Raw genomic sequence first — 22,291 nt, forward strand, 5'->3', positions numbered from 1 at the left:
TGCCTCTGTCTCTTTCTTTCTCTCTCTCTCTCCCCCTCTCCCCATCATTCCCTCTTACTCCCGGTTGTGCATCTCCTGTGAAGATTTTGTGTAATCCCTCTTTCCCTCTCCCATCCTTCCCGCCATCCTTCCATTTCTCTGTCCCTGTCAAGGGGCGGTGCATTTCAAACACATACACGCCATCTGGCCTGTGGTGCTACTGGGTAGCCTGTAATGGGACCCTTAATCATTCATGCTCTCTCTCTTTCCCTCCCTCCTTTTCTCTCTCATATGCTCCCCTGTTTTCCTCCACACTCTTGTTTTCTCTCACACAATCATGCCTTCTCTGTCTCCAACATTTTCTCTTTCTGTTTTGTTCTTTCCTTTAACTTTAACTTTCTCTCTCTCTGTCTCTCACTCTCTCTCTTGCTCTCTCTTTCTCTCTCTCAGTATGAGTCTTTATGGACATTTAATCATATACTATAGCTGCACAATGGTAAGGAGATCTCGGGATCATGCCATAAGATCAGTTGTTGTTGTTTGTGTATTCATGCCGTGTGTGTGTGTGTGTGTGTGTGTGTGTGTGCCCGCTTGCTTGCTGTATTTTGCTGGCATCAGCATTCCAAAGAATGACTAATATCTAGTTTATCTGGTGGCCAACGGGAGTAACAGTAGGGGTGCAATGCATGGCTGTGCAATGTGTGTCTGTGTGTGTGTTTCTGTGGCTTCTGTATCAGCACAACTCCAGGCAGTATTTATATAATTTATGGTAAACTTCTTGCGTTACAAAATCATTATGATGCTATTTGATATACACGTATGTCATGATGCCCCCCATGACTGGAGCAAGTCGTCCTGGGTGTAATTGTTTTTGTTCATTTTTGTGCATGTGCTGTGTTTAGTGTGAGACATCGCTGCTTGAAACTTGAATATTTTTTGAGCTCCTGAATATCAGTGTAAAAACACATTTTTTCCCCAAGGTTCATCAGTTTTGACCCAGCAGAAATATTGAGAATGAAGCTTAGGGCCCTGTTGGCCTGGTGGGGGCGCTGTGGCAGGGCAGTCAGATTTATATTCAAAATTCTGGATCCCCGTGTCAGAATCCATCATTCCTCTGAGTTTTGTCCAAAGCAGGCCAGCAGAGACTCAGAAATCACCTCAAATGAACAGACAGAGCCCAATCCAAAGTCCCTTCCCTGATCTTCAGTCATGAGAGACAATAAAGACATGTACATAAACATAAAGGAAACAGACTCTTAGAATATCCTGCCATCACAATCCTCCTCTCAAAGCTTTGAATGATCACTGTGAGGAAGCCTGCATGATCAGCAGCACCCATCACTACAGCTAATATTTGATCCCTTACAGTTCATTATTGATGTCTGCAGCAAAGTATCAGCTTTCCCAAGTTTGTGTGTGTGTGTGTATGTGTGTGTGTGTATGTGTGTGTTTCTGTTCTTACCTATATCATAAGACAGAAAGTCAGCGGAAAAGCACTTGGCTCCGTTGCTTAGCGACGTGTCATTGTGGGTGTTCCCCCCTAAAACCAGCACGGTGCCGCTCAGCAGGACAGCAGAGTGGAGGTACCGAGCCAAGCCACTCTCCCTCAGGATCAGCCTACACACACACACACACACACACACACACACACACACACAGACAAAGAGAGACAGAGAGAGCGAGAAGGTGCAAGTCAAGCATATGAAAACATATTAGATGAGTGTTAATGTGTTAATTTTGAGTGTGAGTATGAGTGTGTGTGTGTGTCTCAGTGTGTGACCATATACATGTCTGTGTGTGTGTGTCAGTGGTGCCATGTTATTGATGGCGTCTGTCTGAGTATGTGACCTGGCCTGTAGTGACTGACCTTCACACCAACTGTTCCTTCACGAGAGCTACACACAAACACACACACAGGCTCCCACTCACACACAGATACTCGACATCAACCTTGTAGGTGGTCTCAGTGTGCAGTGTGTGACCTCTGTGTGGTCAGAGGTGACATAGTGGAGGCCAACTGTGATGGCTGTCTGTGGCCTCGTCAGTCACAGCAGTCACTTTGACTTTCCAGCACAGCAGCTCTCTAACACCTCACACTTCTTAAAGGATTGTACCAAGTTTTTAGGAGACGGTCGCACCCAAACTCATCCCTGTGTCCCTGGTAGATTGTCTGCTTTGGAGCTTCATGCTGACTCTTTAGCCTGCATGTCTACAAGTCTCTTTGCAAGTCTCTAATTTTATGTAGCCTCCATTTTGTTTCATTCTGTATGGGCCTACTGCTGCAACAAATACTGTCCATAGATGATGGGCTTGAGGGGAGAAATTTCCTTTTCCACTCAGATCACACATCACATATAAATACACTTTCTGTCTCCAGTGGAAATAATTCAAGTGCGTTCTCTCCCACCACATGTCAGTGGTGGGAGAGAAGTCAGAAGTATGGTACATTCACCATCTCAGTCTTAAGCAAATGTACATCTTCAAATAGTGAAGGTGCCACACCTGAGGCTCTCTCTCTCTGTTTGTTTTATAGACTACTTGTCCAAATAAGCCTCCCACTTCCAACTTTTTGAACTTTCTAACAAAACAAAACAAAACCAAAAAAAAAAAAAAAAAAAACAGAAATTTTGTGGTTTTGGGGGCATAACAAGACCATATGTTTGTGGTTACAGGTAGAGATACAGCTGAAAATCTCTACTACTTCCACTCTACCTGCACAAATTTGTGTCATTTCCTTTCTTATAGCCTGTAAGTACAGATATATATCAAAAGGGTACTGTCAAATATAAGCTGACAATTATTTCCTGACTGAAATGTTGTATTTCCATGGCCTACATAAACGATGTAAACGAGCAAGATGTTTTAGGTCTTATTCAAGGGTATCATTAGGTTTTCTTTTGCAGGGAGGTAAACACAATGTAAACACAATAGAAAATAAATAACAGTGAATAGATACCAATACCTACTGATTTTTTAAAGCTGAGGCTGACAAAATCCCATATATACCACCGTTCTATATATTTCACAATCAATTGTCTGAAGTATTTATTAATTTCCCTGACTTCCCCTGTCTAGAATAAACTTTCCAGAAACTCCATGACCTGTGGGAACCCTGTCTGATATATCAGTAAATATGCAGACCAATTAACTAAAACTTAATATGACTCCTGCACCGGCTGCAGGTGATGTGTTTTGATCGGAGCGCCACATTGTCTAAATGTTCCACGGTACGCACATGCAGCCGCGTCATTCGACCTGATGGGCGAAGTGGAAGCCAAATGGCAATAGTCTGTATTCCAATTAGTCGAGATTCGTGCAACATTAAATATAGTCGAGTGAGAGGTTACATGCCTGCTCGCTGGACTTTGCAGAGAGCTTTTTGATGATGCTGCAATGCTCGGAGCATTTCTACAGCGGGTGGGAGTTTGACAGAATAACTTGAATGCCTAGAAGATCTTTGCAAATGGAAATTTCAAATGCCCTGCAAGCTTAAGTGACACCTGACTCCGACAGCAAAATTCCTTTTGAAAAGTGAGAACAGAGTGTTTGTTTGCGTTTGCGCGTGGGTGTCTGTGCACATGCACGTGTGTGTGCACACAAGTAAGTGAGGGAACGAGGCTGAGAGTACGCAGCGCCTTCGTTCACCCATCCATCTGCTGGAGGTCAGCTGAGGTCAGCCGTAAGTATCCCTCCATTCCCTCACCTCGTCTCTTTTCAGTTTCTTCATCCAATGCTACCACTTTTCCTTTCCCTCTCCTCTGACATGGTATATACAGTACATATTTTGAATGAGGAGCTTCAATATTCTTCATTCAGTGTCTCTCACACACAGAGCATCAGCCTTCAAATGTGTTGTTACTTTGTCAGCCAAAGACTGAAATTACCCAGGTTAGGTTCTAAATTTGAAAAGAAAACCACCACCATAATTTCTTTGAATGTTTTTTTTTTTTTTTTTGCTATCAATCATTTCTGTGAGAATGGGGCCATTTTCTGCTCTGGGGCAAGTTTCTCAAAGAATAGCCTTAAGAAATAAGCACCGTTATCTCTAGTTTGAGTGACATCATCGTCTTCCAGCAAGTTTCCAAAAGCGTCTCAGAGCACACACCCAGTAGTTGGATGTGTCTGTCACATTCAAGGTGTTTGGAGCTTAAGTTGAAAGGTAGCTCTCATATTTCCACACTACGCTCTTTTCTGTGTGTTTAGTGAAATGACATTTAACAATGGCCTGTAGTTGCCAGTGTCAATATTCATAAAAAAGCTTCAACAATGTGCCGAGCCATAAACTGCATGCAGGATGAGCATGCATTAATATTTTATGCTTTTTTTTTTTTTTTTTTTTTTTATCAAAGTGGGTGCACTATTGTGACAGCACTGCCATGTGCAGCATTATGAGTCCATTGTCAGTGAATGTAGCATCACTGACAATGGACTGTACCCAGCAGGCGTATGCACTGATACTGGTTAAAAGTGATTCATGTAAGAACTTAGTCAAGGGGAATTAAAACCTCTTTAGCCCTGGTGGTCCCACCTACAAATGCATGCTGCGTAGCTGAGCTTTGTTCAAACCCACAGAACTTTATTTTAAATTCTAGTGGAGATCCCAAGGTTTCCAAAGATACCAAATATATCCTGCTGAGGAGGGATAGAGGGAAATGTGTATACAAATGATGCACAAGACATTTAGATATTCTATTTGTTGTAATGATGCAGCCATAAAACAATGACATTTTGGCTCTGAATATCTCACTCAATATAAATATGCGGTAGCTTTAATGAGGCAGATGCAGAATATATATGTGACATTACTGTACAATATGGACAAACTTTTTGGGCTACAGCAAGGGGAAATTTAAGGGGAAATCAGAGTTCCGGGTGTTAAAGTTGTTGTGGGAGGTCATCAGATCTGATCAGAAAGCAGCACTTTCTTCTTTTCCATGAGTTCAAAAATGATATAAGATTAAATGTCACTCATTTAAACCATGAGAATGGGCACTTTAAGTGCGGCAATAGCTTACCTTCATTTTCTCTCTCTCTCCCTCTCTCCCTCTCTCTCTCTCTCTCTCTCTCTCTCTCTCTCTCTCGCTCTGTGTGTGTGTGTGCCTTGTTTCTATGTCTCTCCAGACAGTACCGACACACAGCCTGTGAACAATACAATCCATTTGTGTGTGTGTGTGTGTGTGTGTGTGTGTGTTTGAATGTAACAGCCGACATGAAAACTGACATGGTGGTAATAGATGGGATGCGGGAAGTGTCAAAAACAGTTTGCTGTGCTGCCGGTGTTCCACAAACCCAAACAAGCTTACAGTACATCTGACAAGGAGCGAACATAAAAACTAACGTACATGCACACAGACGTATGAGGATACAGCCAGCAGTTTACACATGCATACATACCAGTGGATGCAAAGACATACACACACGTGTATACAAAATCCAACCCCAGTACATGCACCCACTTGAACCGTCTTTCTTCATTTTCACAGTCACCCATTAAGCATGTGACCAACAGCTGGGATGTCATATAGCTGATAGTACAAGCAAAATTCCAGTACCATGGCAAAAACTGAAATCCAGTTTAGCATTTTGTACAATTTTGTGATACTTTACTTGAGTATTTCCATTTCATGCTACTTTATACTTCTATTCCACTACATTTAAGAGGGAAATGTTGTTTAAATGTTTTTACTCCACTACATTTATTTGACAGCTTTAGCAACTCCTTACTTTGTAGATTTAGATCATACTACAACAACTACTACTACAACTACTACAAGTAATAAATGATGATACATTTTAAGTAATTGAAATTAGCCCTACCTTTACCAGCTGCACCATTTAAGTTGATGAACATATTAATGCATCAGTAATTATAGTCCAATAACATGATACGTATGATTCTGAAACGTACCATCCTGAATAGCTTTGCTACTTCAGGTATATTTTGATGCTAATACTTTTGTAGTTTACTTAAGTAAGATTTCAAATTTTTACTTATAACCAAGTATGTTTACACTGTGGTATTGCTACTTACTTTGATAAGTAAAACTGATATTAGATTTTGATCAATCACAGAATAGGATAATGAGAGCTTTGATTTCCCAAAACAATGCAGGCAGCAGCTAAGGACGACCTTGTATTGACCCAGGTTTCAATGTTGGTGTGGGTCATCATATCAACAGTGTCAAAAAATGCAGACATACATTTGTAAGCTGTAAATTGTCCCTCTGTGATCTCACCACAAAGGGAACCATATATCAAGTAGATAATAGGAATGCCATGTCTCTCCATAATCATATTGTGATTTTGTTTGCAAATGAGGACCACGTTGTAAGTATTTTGCATAATATTTTTATGTGTTGTCCTTGAGGAATTGTATAGCTGTGTTTTATTGTATGTTTGCTATATTCGAAAACATGCATAACCCAAGAATAAAAATCAAACCAAACCAAACTCACCATGTGCGTGTGTGGACGTGGTAGCGGTACATGTGGTCCACCAGGCCGTATTTGTTGTTGCTCAGAGCCTTGTAGCCGCCGTGGACGAACACGCAGCCACTGGCCTTGTCGTACACACTGCTGTGGCCGTAACCCCCCTGGACCACCGCGCCGCTAGCAGACACAACCTGCCAGGAGTTTGACCCTGGGGTGCGCAAGCGAGAGAGAGAGAGAAAAAGAGAGGGGTGTTTAATGCTGCACTCTGGGACAAAGATCAGAGTTGATCACTTAAAAAGTTTTTGATGCTTTGGCAACAGCATCCGTCCCACGTTGGTGCCAAAAAGCTAAGCACTTTTAATTCCAGAGGTGGGCGAGCAAGAGAGACGGAGAGAGCGAGCCAAAGATTAAGTGAGACCAAAGGAAATTAGAGTTTATCGAATTTAAAAGTGGGCCTTTATTAGCGCAGCGTGATGCATACAGATTCACTCAGGTGCATACAAACCCTTATTAAAAACAAAGCAGGAATTACATCATCCAGCCTGCCCCCGTTAAAAGAAGAAGACACAACACAACAAGCAAACCCTTAGAAGAGGGGAAGAGAAAAAAAAAAAAACAGACTTCAAAAGCGCCAGACAACATGCCGTCATCTGGAACTGAACACAGCAAAACCCAGAGAGCCCGTGTAGTACAGAAAGCACAGAGAGAGAAACAAAGAGTGAGGGCAAGACAGAAAATGAATGGGAGAGAGAGACAGAGAGAGACAGAAAGACAGTAACAAATAAAGAGTGAGACAGAGAGAGAAGATGAAAGTCTAGAAAGAGAGAGAGGGAAACAGAGAAGCAGACATAAAGAGATGACAAGAAAGTAAAGGTTCAACCCTTATCTCATCCCTGTCAGCTAATTGCTGGGAACCTGCCTCAGCAAGTGGTCATTAAATCCTTTTACCTCATATTTTACACTCCACTTCAACTCCCCTCTAGTCATTTCCAGGTTGCACTGACTCTTTACTCTCTCCATCTGAAGCCTAATGATGTTCGGTGTAGAGTTATGCTGTAACACCGGCAGAGGGAGAGAGAGTGGGGAAGGGGAGGAGGGTGGCTGGGGTGAGGATGAAAGTGATAGACAGACAAGGGGAGAGATGGAAGGAAAAGGTGAGGTAAAAGGAGCAGGGAGGGAGGAGGAGATGGCAGAGATTGAGAGGGAGGGAGGAGAGCGCAGGTCAAAGAGAGATTAAAGGAAAAGGAATGAGGGAGCAACAGAGAGGGAGGTGAGGAGGGAGGAGAGTGTGCACACAGAGAGAGAGAGACTGAATGTGTGTGCTACAGAGAGAAAGACAAAGAGAGAGAGGCAGGGATGAGAGAGAAAGAAGAAAGAATGACAGGAAGGTAGGAGAGTGAGAGAATCCAGTAGATTCATTAATCACTGTCTTCTCCCAGACACTCTGGCCTGGGTGCCACCTCTGCTTAATGACCACTCTGTGTGTGTGTGTGTGTGTGTGTGTGTGTGTGTGTGTGTGTGTGTGTGTGTGTGTGTGCGTGGGTGTGTGCATGTGTACGTGCACAAACTTTTTTTTTCATGTATGGCTGTGTAGTTTCTGTGTGCATACATGTTTGCATTTGAATCTGTTTTGTGCATCTATTTTATAGTGTGTATGTTTGTGTGTACAAATTTGTGCATGTATGCTCCACTTACATGATGTGTGCGCAGTGTGTACACCTTTTCTTTCCCAGACAGAATGTGTGTGACAGTGTGTGTGTGTGTGTGTGTGTGTGTGTGTGTGTGTGTCCTGAAGGTGAGAATGTGTCAAGATCGAGCAACAATTTCCAATGGCAGGTCTCCCAACATTGGGCTACACCGCCATCTACTGGCTACATAAAAAAAACCCAAATCATCAAAACTTCACTGAGAAAGATAGAGACAGGCCTGAAAAAATATGCAGTTAACACAATCTGCATATTTTTTTAACCAGCCAGAATGAACTGATGTTAAGGTCTGAGGAAAATGCCTGTAATTGCTAATAACATCAATGTGATGTCTCATATTAGAATAAAAGCACTTAAGTCATATGATTTATTCACATAGTGTAAATTAATGCATTCAGAGCTTGCATGTTAACAATGTAAAGGTGTGAGATATTCTTGCTCTCTTGAACAATGTACTCACTCAGCAGCTCATGATATTAAAACTGCCAGAGGTGATACATTGCTTCCCACTGGGGCATTCTCCAGCAGCATGTTATGTTTATCAATGCTGAACTACAACATCTCCTTATTGACATTATCTTAGCATCTCATCAACACACTATCTTGATGATGAGATGCTCCACAAAGAATGGGTGGCCAGTTGTGGAGTTCATTCATCCACTACCATTATTCAACCACAAAACTGTACCCATCTCCCCGGAAAATAGCCTTAGGTTCTGTCACAGTAACTGTCGTCACTCTGCTGTTAACTTTAAATGGAGCAGCTCAGGAAAACGTAGCTCCAAGACAAACTTTTATCAGTTTGAAGTTAAAATCTGAGACTTACTTGGCTGATATCACAAGAATAATAGTTTAAGCTAAGGCTTAAACCTCAGGAGCTGGGGAAGTTGGGGGGGGGGGGGGGGGGGGGGGTTAAGGCAGGTATACATGCATTTCTGCACTGAACATGTTTTTGTTTTCTTGCTTCTTCAGGCTATCGAAGTCGCTCAACCCATGAAGGAACAAATTGTAACATTTTCACTCAAGAGCAGCAATGACAGAGGAAAGATTCAATGATCCAACAGGTGGTATGGCAGTATGTACTCCTGCTTCAGCAATCTAACATCACTTTATGCCCACAGGAACTGCTTCCACATTACAAGAGCCCTTCTTAGCAACCAGGAGCTCTTACCCCTGTTCCACCCAAGGAGCCAGTCCATGGTTTTGCCCCAGGGGTTCAGTTTCTGTCTCCCAAAACGTTGCCTGCAATCAAGGCAATATTCTCCTGGGGAGCTGATCCTAGAGACTGGTGGGGTAGAGTTTTAGTGGTGAGCATCCCTGAACGGGGTTAACATTTGATGCAAGCAGCACAAAAGAATCAACTCCGCTTTTTTCAAAAAAGCAGGTGCAAGTGACACAAAGTATAAAAATGTTGTTTCAACTGGCTACAGCGGTCAGATCATTTGGCTGATTATGGGAAAACATACCATTGATCTTCGTTTGCAACTGCAGGTCATGTCACAGTCAAGCTCCATTTCTCTACATCAAAGAAATTTCCTCTTTTCAGCTCTTGCTTTTCTAGGGCCCTCAATCTCATCTTAGAACTCAACGTGTCTCTACTCTGAAAATGCAACATCGCAGCAGCACAGCAGTAAATAAAAGCTGTTTTTCTACCCAAATTACCTGGGTACAGTAGTACCAAAGATTAGTTTTCAAGGAACTAAAAAAGGTTCCTTCACCTCGTTGCTGTCTGCATTGCCACCGTGACCCACAGAGATTATACAAATTACTCCATGGATGGATGAAACAAGGACAGCTGTTTAACCTATCATTTCATACAGTTGTGATGCATCTAGTTATTTATTTCAGAAAAGCACAGTCCCACGGCTGTGTGTGTGTGTGTGTGTGTGTGAGAGAGAGAGAGAGGGAGAGATAGAGGAGAAATGCTGAGGAGGGAATGAACCGAAGAGCATCTGTCTCAACAGTAAATCACCTGTTGAGTGTTTGATGGTTATTTATTTGTGCTTTAGAATGTAACTGCTATGAAAATAACAAGAAAATAACATTAATTTCACTCATTTACTGGCTTTCTCATGCACAGCACCACCACACTTTCTCTCTTGCTCACCCATGCTCTCAGCTGGATTGCACTCTCTCTCTCTTTTTCTGACCTTTTTTGACCCTAGTCCCCGCAGTCAAAACACAGACAGTTCCTCAAAAAGTCCTGAGGATTTCCTGGGGAAAGTTCCTGCAGTTGAAACCCAGCTAAACAGGAACATTACAATGGGTGTGACATCTTTTATCTGTTTATCTGCTTATCTGACATCTGTTTTATTATTGTCAGTCAATCAGAACGACTTGACATCTCCTCTTCATTTGAATAAAGTTCACTCTTCTCAGTGTACAGTGGAAATGCAAACACCCCAGAAATCTCCTCTAAGAGTGAGACGCAGGAACTTTGGCCCAGGCGTTTTTGGTGAGGAAGAGACAATCATACTTTGCTCCATGTTTAACACCGAGTGCCTGGTGATCCTGGTTTAAAATCCAACAGTGACCATCTTAAAGCACTGCCTCTGGAAATGTCGACAACTTGACGAGCCCCTCTGTTTGACTCCCATCAATGAAAAGCAATTAAACAATCGCCATGACAACAAATCAAATAAAGCACAGTCAGCAGGTCTACTCACTGATGTAGTACTCCTGAACTTTGCTGATGTAGCTGTAGATTGGCGAGTAGCCGAAGAAGACCAGCATCACCGGCTCGCCGTTGGCCAGCTCCACCACATGGGCAGTGTGACCCTCCAGGGCGTAAGGAGGTGGCGGGACTGGTTTCCGTGGTGACCAGGTACGCCGGGGGATGTTGAACACCCACATCTCATCTGTCACGTTGGCTGATCCTGCTTCCAGCTTCCCACCAAACATGTAGATGTCGTCCTGCGAATGACACGAGTCAGGGACAAGCCGTGTGTTTGTATGTATTCTACAGACATTGCTCTTTTCTGTTCAGTCAGTTTTACTTCCGCTGCCCACTTCATCTTATATTTATACAACATAAACAGCTGTAGCTGAAGCTGGAAACACACTCCTGTGCACCAGAGGATTTTACCCAAATGAAAAGCATTCATAACTAGAAATAGGTCAAATTCCTATTGGGTGATATTAATCAACAAAAGAGAGGAGCAAAAAGGATATTTATGCACATGAAAATGCCACAGGTTATTATTTTTTGAACAGAAAGTAAACAGAAAGGGGACCTTCTTACAGTATATAAATATCTGTGATCAGGATTTGCCATCTGATGCTTAGTGATCTGTGCTCTGTTCTAACAGAGAGGAGGCAACAGCTGACATTTGGAATGACCGCTTGATTTCAACAAGAGAAAGAGACAGACGCACAGACTTTGAGATTTGATGTTGTTTGATCAAACATCTACTTTAAAGACTGAGTTAAAGACTGAATGCTTGCATGCACTCACACACCCAGACACACAGAGCCACGAAACGACACTACCCACAGCAACAGTGAGAACACAATACACTCCTGGCATCTCCACGAGCACAAATTGCCATCATCCAAATGCAATTAGCACCTTCTCCCCTAAATCCCACTTGACCAAACCCACTCCTGAAAGTCCCGATATCATTCCTCAAAGAATAGTATGTGCACAATAGTATGTGTGTGTGTGTGTGTGGAGAGAGAGAGAAGTAAATGACATTCCAAGGTATATTATTGACCGCCGAGTCACTTAATGGAAATCGGTGTGCATAGTTGTTTGTTTTACTGTGCATACTTGGACATGTTTGTATGTGTGTGTTTGTGTAAGCATGCATACAAACTTGTGTGTGTGTGTGTGTGTGTGTGCTTGTTGTTGCACTTCTCCTTTGACTGGGAAAGCTATTGTAAATCCCCCTGATTCCGTAGGCTGTTTTCATTCCAGTGCCGCTCTACCTGAGGAGAGAGCTTCCTCATGACTGTTGTTCATTTATATGGTAATGATGGATTTGGTCTACGGAGTGGAATTTATGGCAGGGAGAAGAGAGGAGAGGAGAGGAGAGGAGAGGAGAGGAGAGGAGAGGAGAGAGAGTGCCAACAAACATATAATTCATAGAAGCTGTTCATTATGTTAAGTAGGGATGCACAATAATATCAGCACTGATATCAGCTGATATTGGCTTTAAAATGAAATATAAGATATAAGTATTAGCCCGAAATGAACATTTTTGTCAATTACCAGCATGCCAATATGTGAAATAGGTCACATTTGCCCTGGTTGTGTCATTTGTCAGGATTGCCTCAAGAACAGCATCATCAAGCCTGTTTAACCAGGGCCAATCTTACAGTTTTGTACAAAATGTCATAGAAAAATAAATATGGCACGTTTTACATAACCTAAGTTGAGGTAGTTTTTCTTACTGCGTACATTAGTGTATATTAAGCATTGTATTCAATGTCTGCATCTGCCGGTGGGCATCATGATAAGCGCAGACATAATAATGTTAATTTCACTACAGGAGAGACTTAATTGTCTCTGCAATTAGGTGAAAAAAAACATGTGCCTATATCAGTATCAGCATCGGCAATCAGCCACAAGAGTTGGAAAACATCGGAATATCAGATATCGACAAGAAATTAAATATTCTACATCGCTATATATAAGAGTAGCTGCTGCATACTGTACACTCAGGCTAATCCTAAAGTATGTGTAAAAGCTATGTAGGCAGGCTCCTGTTCTGCTGAAGCAGTGCTACTGTAGTTGCTCCCAGCTGTCACACACACACACACACACGCACACACACACACACACACACACACACACACACACACACACACACAGAGAGAGAGAGAGAGAGAGAGAGAGAGAGAGAGAGAGAGAGAGAGATGCTATTCCATTGTATCCCAACTCAGCAGAAACAAAAAAAAGTGTATTTGGGACAGTTAATTAAATGTTCAGAACAAGAACACATTATTTTCATAACATGAAAATATATTAGATGCATATTGTGCATTAACTCTGTACCAAAACTCAGTAAAATTTAATATATACAATAACACTCTCTCAAACTCTAATTTGCTGTTTAATTGCAGAAGGAATTCCAATAATTAAGCACAGTTAGGATGCATTTTGGCATTGCCATACAGTACTTTGTGCTCATTAAATGCTTCCTGTAAACCTGACAGTTCAGGCGGTTCTCATATAATGAGGTGCTACTGTATTGTATGTACACTGCAAGTGCCCTTACACACAGAGTATACTTTAACTTACAATAACTACATGGCCAGGAACCATAATTATCAGTGCAGTTTCAGGAACTTCCAGAAATGGAAGGCCATAGACTGAAAGTGTCCTCAAATTAATTGAGTTTTGCTTGTTAACTGAGCCGGGAAAAAAGTGAACAAAAGAGGGAACAGAAAATGGTAACAAAGAGTCATCCTGAAAATAACTCTGTAACCTTGTCATGTACCAGTGAGTATAAGTCAACAGAAAGTTAAGTGGGAGCTGGTTGATTTTCATTGACAAGCTGTCAGAAAAAGATGAGTTATCAGCAGTCGAGCTGCTGTTTCTGGCTTGCGCCTGTGACAGATGCTGCTCCTACATCATAACGCTGCTTGATTGGATGATATGGCTTACACTCGTTATCTTGTACATGGCCAGGACTGAAGCCATCTGGGAATCACACTTTGTCAACAGGATTCACTTCTTGTCATCATGACATTACTCATAAGGAGGCAGATGTGTGAGTTTCATATTAACACACTAGACTCCCTCCACAATGTCAACACTAGTAGTTTTTGCCATTACTATCTGAGTCCTGGACTCCTTAGAGAAAGAGTCATTCATGGCAGAGTTTCAATTCAGTGCTGAAACGTGACCCAATCTACATTTGGGTCATGTTCTGACTCTTTAATTTTCAGAATTTCCTCTGGCTTGATCATGTCAGCTTTTGAATGCGTGCCTTCCTGCTCCTGTTTGGATTTTATTGCAGATGACCATTAACTAATGCCCAAAGCAATATTCTTCCTGCTTACAAAAGACAAAGACAAACACAATCAGAAAAACATGATAATTCTCAGACAGACAAGTCCTTTGTTTGAAAAGCCTTTGGACTTTCTCCAAAAATCCACATTGCACTACAGGAACTTACATGGTCCTCCAAACTTTGCTCATCCTGTTGGTTCCTTCCAAGGTTATGATAGTTTTATTATAGTTAACCACAACTAAACTAAAAACTAAAACTAGGTGTGACAAAACATGTTAAGTAACTGAATTCAAAATAAAAACTAGACTTTAGAAAAGTACCAAACTATAATAACTCTGGTTGGTTCAAGTTAAAGGGTAACGCAACACTAGATCACAAACACCCCAGGATCCCCAGGAGGAGTAGCTGCTACATTAATAGTGCCTAATGGGGATGCAAATAAACAAATAAATGAATAACCACCAGAAAACCTCTGCTTCATCGCCCTCTAGGGGTTGAAACTTTCAGGCAAGTTGCACTTCCGGACACAGGCAAACAGTGACAGCAGGTGGCAGCAGGTGTTTTTAGCAGCTGCCAATGGCAGAGTACCTGTGGCTGTGGCCACAAGTGCAACATGCCTTAAGGTTTAAAAAGTATCCCTAGAGGGCAGTGCAGCAGAAATTTCCTGCCGGTATTGTGTCACTCTTTAAACTCCTGTCAGGCCGACCAAACCTTTACCTTTCTAGGCCCAGTCAAAAACCTCCTTGCCTTTCTGTGCTCACTAAACACTGCAAACACTGCATACGTTTTTTTTTCTTTTTTTTTTTTTTAAAGTGGGGGCAGCTAAGCAGTAACAAATGGGTGTTAGCATACTGCACCCTTCCTACTTTGATGTGCAGTAAACTATTAGTTAGTTATTATAACATTAGTAAGGAGTCACCTAAAACCCCAGGGTCAAGCTTCAGGGTGAGAGGTTAGGAGTCAGCAGGTCTGGATGGATGTCTCTGTTACTCTCTGAGATAAAAATAAAAGCACCCCCTGCTTCCGAGGAGCCCCTACCAAACTGCCCAGTGTGTGCAAGTCTAAGAGGTTTCATGAGATGGCTATACTTTGATGAAGTAATTCCTTTCATCTCCCCTTCAGTGTAACAGAGATGGTTTGATGTCCGAGTGTGTGTTTGGTAAGCTGGACTGAGACACCTTAGCAGGAGTTATTGCTGGGTGGCAATCTCCACCTCCCAGCTCAGATTTCACCTTCATCGCACAAGAAGGCAGAAATTTGTCTTCACCCCCTCTCCCTACAGGATTACATTACTTTTGAAATGATACCAAAGTATTTTTTTTTTTCTTGTTAGTTTGTTGGAAGCCAGAACATCTAATTGGTGTACTCCTTTAAGGTCTTGTGATAACACATATTCCCTGCGTGAAAAATGTTTAAAAGAACTAAATAAATAAAAAAATATTACTGTATGTAATGTGATATTTGAAAATGTGCACTGAAATTTGCAATGCTGTATCTAAATTTGCAAAGCACGTCCAGACTTGCCAAAATCAATGCCGTTTGCAAATTGCAGCATGTATTTGCAAATATTACACTACACATTTGCAATAATGACATCTTCACTTTATTTTCATAAAGAATACTCTTTTTGTTGTAATCTATATAAATGTTGTGAAGGCAAATACCTCACAGGATTTAGGTTTAGCTACCACTTTACTGACTTCACAGCATCTTATCTGCCCAGTACCTCATTGCAATCATTTTGTAAAATATCACTGTAATATCTTAATAGAAAAGGTTACAGAATTGCATTAACACAGGGACCAATGACATGCCTGCCTTGCCTGATCTTTAGGTCCTGATCCAGACATTGGCACTCTTAAAATGTTAGACATCCTGAGGCAAATTATGAGCACATGAAACCTGAGGTAGTCCAGTGAAGAACCTATTCAACCTTCAAGTCTTAAAGCACTATTTACGCACAGGCCACAGATACATGTGATAAAACGCTTAAAATAGTTTAGGGCTCTGGGTACGCACAGCTATCAGTGACATCCAGCAGAAAGTCAATTTGGTATGCCCTATAAAAACAGGGTGCACTACAACCCAGCTCTGCCCTCTGCAAATAAGCCACAAAAGCCACATTGCATGTAGAAAATCACCCGCAGTTGCAAATCAGTGTTTGATAGTAGGAGAACGACTGGCAGTCTTTGAGAAACACCAGACATTTGAGAGTCAAGTGGCGAGGGGCAAGGCAGACACGACCAGAGAAAGCTTCTGATTTACAAGCCTTTTCAGATCCAGAGACTATACACTCACAGAAGTGTAGGCACCCCTGTACTGGTGCTGTGTGGCTTCAGCTGTTTGACAATGTTAAATATTTAGAAGGGCTGGTGATGATATGGATGTGTCTGTGCAGGCAGCACAGCACATTAGCTACAGCGTGATGCAGGCTTGATGAGCCTGAGAATCGTGTCAATCCAAAATGAGATCGAAATCATTTGGACAAATTAAAGACACTTTAAAATGTGTTGCTGGCAAGGAGGCAAATCATATGATGAATGACAATTCAAGTTACCATTAATTTTACGAGTCATTCACAGAAATTTGCTTGCAAAATGGTTAAGGCTGTCTGGACTGGAGCCCAACCAACATGTTGGACAGCTGATTTTATTTGCCGATATTGGACTATCACTAATATATATCAGTACTGGTACATGAATGAATATAGAAATGAATGTGATCCTTTTTCTTAGACCCTATATTGACTCCTAATCTGGACAGAATCATCTGCCCCAATCAGCTTTTGAAATAGAAACTTCTGAAATGGCTACATAGTTATTTAACATATAAATTTTGTAGGTGTTATATGTGTCAATTGAAGTAAATGGATCAGATGATGTTTTACAACCTAGAGACAATGCATAATCATGTTATTTGCCTATGGTAAGTTGGTGAATTTAGGCAGAGAGACCTCAGTGTGACAACAATACACTGTATTACCTGGTACAGAGCCAGAGAGTGGCCATATCTGTAGAGAGGACCACTGCTGGTGGGCACCACATCCCATGTACTGGTTTCCAGGTTGTAACTAAAGAGAGGAAAAGAGAAAACAATTAACAAACCTGATACAGCATAATGACATTAAAAACAGGTAAGGTGGGTGTGAGTCTTCTTCTTTTCAAATAGCAGGTCATCAATATGAAAAACTTCCCAAACCTGGACCCTAACCTGCAGATGTTTCAAGAGCCACAGAAAATAGACGGTTGTCTAGGACTTACTTGAGGACCATGTGGTAGTTAGAGTAGTTGAAGGAGTAGCCTCCACCACCCACATCAGGCCCGAGTGCACCAGGGCTCGATGGGACGCCCGACCCAGAGACTGGGCTGACGGCTTGATGCTGGGCAGCATCCAGAAAGCCTCCGTTGAGGGAACAGAGAGAGAGCAGTCCGGACCTTGGCCAAGGGAGCAGAGTGGCATTTATTATCAAACCAAGTCAATGCAGTTTTTGTTTATAGCACATTTACTCCAACCTGGTTGAGTACACTTCAGGCTAATGAAAAAGCCAGGTAATAAGAGAAAAGAAAACCAACACCATCAAGAGACATGAAAACAGGAACAGTACTCTTTTTTTAAAATGTGTGAAAAAAAAATAATTTCAAAGCAAAAGTAATAAAGCATATTTACTACTTCCTTATCTAAATTTGTTATTTACCACAACAGAAAAAAGCAACACTTCCATGTTAATTATTCATGGAGGGACAAGCAATTAATGGAGAAAAATGTTACAAACATGTGAGATGAAAGAGAGTAAGATGAGGAAGGGAGAAGGGAGTCAGAGAAAGAGAGGATATAAATCCCTTTAAGTGTAAAAGAACTGACAGATCTAACACATACGCACAACATCACAAATGTGTTTTGTTTTGATAAATAAAGCACTAGAAGAAGTCTGGAGTGAAACATATTGTGACTGATGATGAAACAAAATACCACAGCACCACCTAGTGGTACTGACAACACACTGCTCGTGATTTTTACCAAGCAACCCTGGTATGAAAAGATACTCTGATTTGTTTGAGGAATCCAAAAGTTAAGGCCTGAATATTAAACTTTAACACTTTCAAACAGTTTCAGAGTGGTGAGATTAAAGTGTTAAACTGTTATATTTTCACCTCACACATTGTCTTCTATTGCAACAGGTTCTATTAGATTAAAGTGTAGTGAAAATTAAACTGTTCCTCATTTTGCTGAAGACCCCATGGAAATGAATGACTGGAACCGAACAGTCTGTTATGAATGGGTTTCATCACTCTCAGACAGGGGTGTTGTTTCAGCAAAAGATACTGCAGTGTAACATGGCATCACAGAAATACTCAGCAATGGGATTTGAAAACATATGAACTTTAAGTCCCTTTTCCTGGCTGAGTATAACTACATGTATAGACAAATAAAGGCTGGTCTCAGTTAGAAGCTAGGTCTAAATTAACTGTTTTTGCGGTTTCCACAGATGCAGTTTTGTTTTAAATTTTATCGTCATTTGCAATCAATCAACTGGCATGTTATTGGGTAGCCTTGTTTTTATACAGGTAATACTCATACTTACTGATTTAAATAAACCATTTGATAGTGTTTCCCATCTTTGCTGAGCAACAGTTTTGCACAAAATGAATTAAATGCGGATCTCTTATAGACACCTGTCTAAATGTAGGCTGGCTGTGTTCAGTGATTGAAGCAAATAAACACCCCGGCTGTTAAATGAGGTTTAAAGGTATTTACAGCATAATTCAGGCTTTGAGTAGCCAGAAGGACCTACTATGCTGGTGAAAACTGGTTTAACAGACATATAGCCCCCTCTCACATTCACAACACCTAATTTTTGCAGGTAATGAGCAACTAAGAAAGAGCAGGGAAAACAGCTTTCAACTTATCTCTTGTGGTTCATATCTCAGCTGCATGGCCAAAGAGTGGAAGTCTAATTTCCATTAGGCATTTGTTTAAACCACACAAAATAAAGGAATGCAGTGAATTACATGCTAATTTCTCGTAGGTAACCAAGGGCTGTTCAAAACACAGCAAACCAAAGGCAAATTTGGCACAAAATACGCAAATTTTTTGTAGTATAAAGTACAAAGGCCCGACCACGCATGCTGATTTCAGCCTTCAATAAGATGTTTGAAGTCATTTGTTACTGAAAAAACACCTACAATCATGGACATCATTTGTAAATGCTGCTGGGCACTTCTCTAAAGCAGCTGGGGAGTGGGGGGTGGTTCAGCCATAACAAACTGCCAGGAATCATGGAGGAACAAACAACTTTACTTATGGATACTCATATTTACTGATGGGCATATTAAGGACCAATCAGAGGTCTAGTTTCTTCCAGTTGATAAATAAGCCTGAATGAGCTCATATTGAGTGGATACTGTGTTTGGAAACCTGATTCCAAGGTGTGGTAGCTGTCATACTTTGCCATTCCTAATTGACACCTATGATCTCGGAGTCTTGGAATGGACTTATCATACGGAAATTGATTCCACAAATATGCAGTTAAAAAAGGTTTTTAAGCAACACACTGCAATAATAATAATAATAATAATAATAAGTAATTTAGCATCATACAAAGTGTTAAAATTGTGTTGAAAAAAAAAAAAACAAGTAAAAAAAAAATCCAGTGGGATGAGATAATCCCAGTTGTCTCTAATGCAGTTTCACTGATGGAATTATTAGGAATTATGTTGAAACAAGGCAGAATAAAGCAGATGGGTCTACTAAGAACAAGACAGTGACACTATGTTGGGAACAATTTCCACATCATAGTTTTTCATTTTAAGAAAAACAAGATTTGTTTCATTTGTTTTAAGAAAAACTAGATTTTAAGACTGAATATCAGACGAAATGACTTGTTTAGATGTTTTTTTTGTTTGTTTGTTTTTTTTCACTGCAGCACTTCCATATAATGAGCATCATCCCTCATCGATGTTATCCAGTGACCTTCCTCTCTGTGTATGGCAGTGAGGTCAACATCATTAAGGGTTTTAAATGGGGTTGGTAGCTCTGATTAACACTGTATACCCGCTATCAAGACAAAGAGCTCAGCACTGTTTCCTGAGCTACTAAATGAGGTTAAGCATAAATAAAGGGAAGATAAACTAAAAAATGCATTGATTCAATCATGCAAACTGCTTTGCCGTTTCCATTTGGATGAATGGTGTGAGGAATGTAGTCTGGAGGTAATGGAGGAATGGAAGCAGAGAAGTGAAGGATAAATGGCAGAACATGGTCTTTTCATTAACACACACACACACACAAAAACAGGTTTTCTGCTGTGACAGGAGTGTTGCTATAGCAACCAGCACCTTTATTACCCCACAGTTTGTGCCTTGAGGCGGTGTGACTGTACGCTAACTGTCCCCACCCCTCTCATTACTCCACCCAGCGCAGACACACACATCATTCTGTCCTCTGTCAGGGAGTGGACAGGCAGACTGCAGCCTCCACCTCTGCAACAACAGTTTTATTACTGTGGGATGCTTTGGTGTGAAAGTGAGGAGAAACAAAGATGGAGGAGCAAAACAGACAGATAGAGAAAGGATGAGGGAAAGGTGGACACTGAGCTAAAGTGAGATATCAGAACTACTGAGGATAAATATTTATGTAGAAACGTTATAGACCACGCTGTCCTGTGCAGTTGTACTGTGGTGTGAGCGCACCCGCACAGACAGAAGTTTTCGTTTTAGGCACACTGTTCTTGATGTGTTTTGTGATTTTAAATTCAACTTATACATATAAATCAACTCATAGAGCTGCAAATAGAACCCTCCTCAAACCAAATTCATGTGTCTCTACTGATGAGAGTAATTTAAACATGAACAAGCACATGCCAAGTGACAATGTACAAATGAAGTGCAATTATTTAATTGGCAAAGTACAGCCCATTTTACAGTTTTGTGTGTACGCATGATTCAGTTTCATACACGCTCAAAAAAAAAAAAAAAAAAAAAAAAAACAGACGGTTAGACACCACAGCATCTTCCCTAAATGGCCATCCTTTAATCTCACAGTCATACCTGTTTTCCTTTAGTTCCATGGGATACAATGTGCGGACCTGTCCACTAGATGTCACCATGCTGAAAATCCTTTACCTTTTTTGAGTTGCACTAGCCTCAATGTAGAAAAAAAAAATGCACCTCAACTGCACCCAGTTTCACTGTATATAAAAGGACAAATGTATCTTAATAATCTGGATTCTCATGTTCAATGTGATACCCCTAACAAGTTAGCTTTGCCAGAACATGTATCTGAAATAATTGCTTTATAACTTTCGCACCTAAAAAGTGCTTTGGCCTTCTTGTCTTTGGAACATTGAACAAACTGGAACTACATGTTGTCCCTGTCCCCTCTGTATTTCAGATAACAGAAGTTTAATGATATAATAACCCTCAGGGTGGCACACACAACTTTGCATGATTTGTTTTTACAGTAATGTCCCCGGGATAAATTTGTGTACATTTATTGTGTATTGTCTATGCTCTGTTCCAACTGTGTGAATAAATCCTAAATAAATGACTGATTGATTCCCACCTGTCATATAAGCCCATTCTATGGAAAAAAAAAATACTGTATTGCTTTATGTTCTTCACTCAATATTTCATAATTACAGATTGTTATATTCACTACTCTGTGTTTCCAAACTGCAGGTGATTGCATTATCTATGTGTGGCTGTTTTCTAAATAAATAACCCTGATAATGTTCCATTCCGCTGATTTTTGCTTTTATGCTACAAATTCATTGGTCTGAGTCGGTGTGAAAGGGGAGGAAGGGTTACTCCATCAGAAACAACCTCTTAAAAACACATAATTTCTCTCACCATAATCATTTTCAAATAAGTCTACAGACCACAGAAGCTAAAATATCAACATTAACATTAAGAGTAGTAGTGACTTTGCCGCTGTCATTTAGTGTGGTCTACTTGCAATGACAGCATCTATCCAGGAGAGGGCAGCACTGCACTATCTATGATCCAACCTCACCAAACCAGAAAGCCAGACATACCGGTAATAGCCACAGTGTTTCAACACCTTTCTACACTACCTGGACCATGATATCTCACACTAATGTGATGCAAAATACCATTGGTGTTCTTATATGCCCTTATATATTTGACAGAGTTTGAGAGTTTGTAAAGGTCGATTAGAGATCACTTCATTCCACAAAACAAGAGAGCCCGCTGGTCTTATA

The 22,291-nt window shown here is 40.9% G+C and overlaps 1 protein-coding gene across 1 annotated transcript in view; it reads right to left on the reverse strand.

The window, feature by feature from the left end:
- atrnl1a (attractin-like 1a) overlaps nucleotides 1–22,291 on the reverse strand; it is a 311,529-nt gene that overhangs the window by 244,817 nt on the left and 44,421 nt on the right. The window contains 6 exon segments of the mRNA XM_030071000.1: nucleotides 1,442–1,596; nucleotides 6,435–6,618; nucleotides 10,783–11,029; nucleotides 17,056–17,143; nucleotides 17,334–17,379; nucleotides 17,382–17,507. Of these exon segments, the coding sequence (XP_029926860.1) occupies nucleotides 1,442–1,596; nucleotides 6,435–6,618; nucleotides 10,783–11,029; nucleotides 17,056–17,143; nucleotides 17,334–17,379; nucleotides 17,382–17,507 (846 nt within the window).

The sequence above is a fragment of the Myripristis murdjan genome, chromosome 15 (assembly GCF_902150065.1).
Source record: "Myripristis murdjan chromosome 15, fMyrMur1.1, whole genome shotgun sequence".
Classification (NCBI taxonomy): domain Eukaryota; kingdom Metazoa; phylum Chordata; class Actinopteri; order Holocentriformes; family Holocentridae; genus Myripristis; species Myripristis murdjan.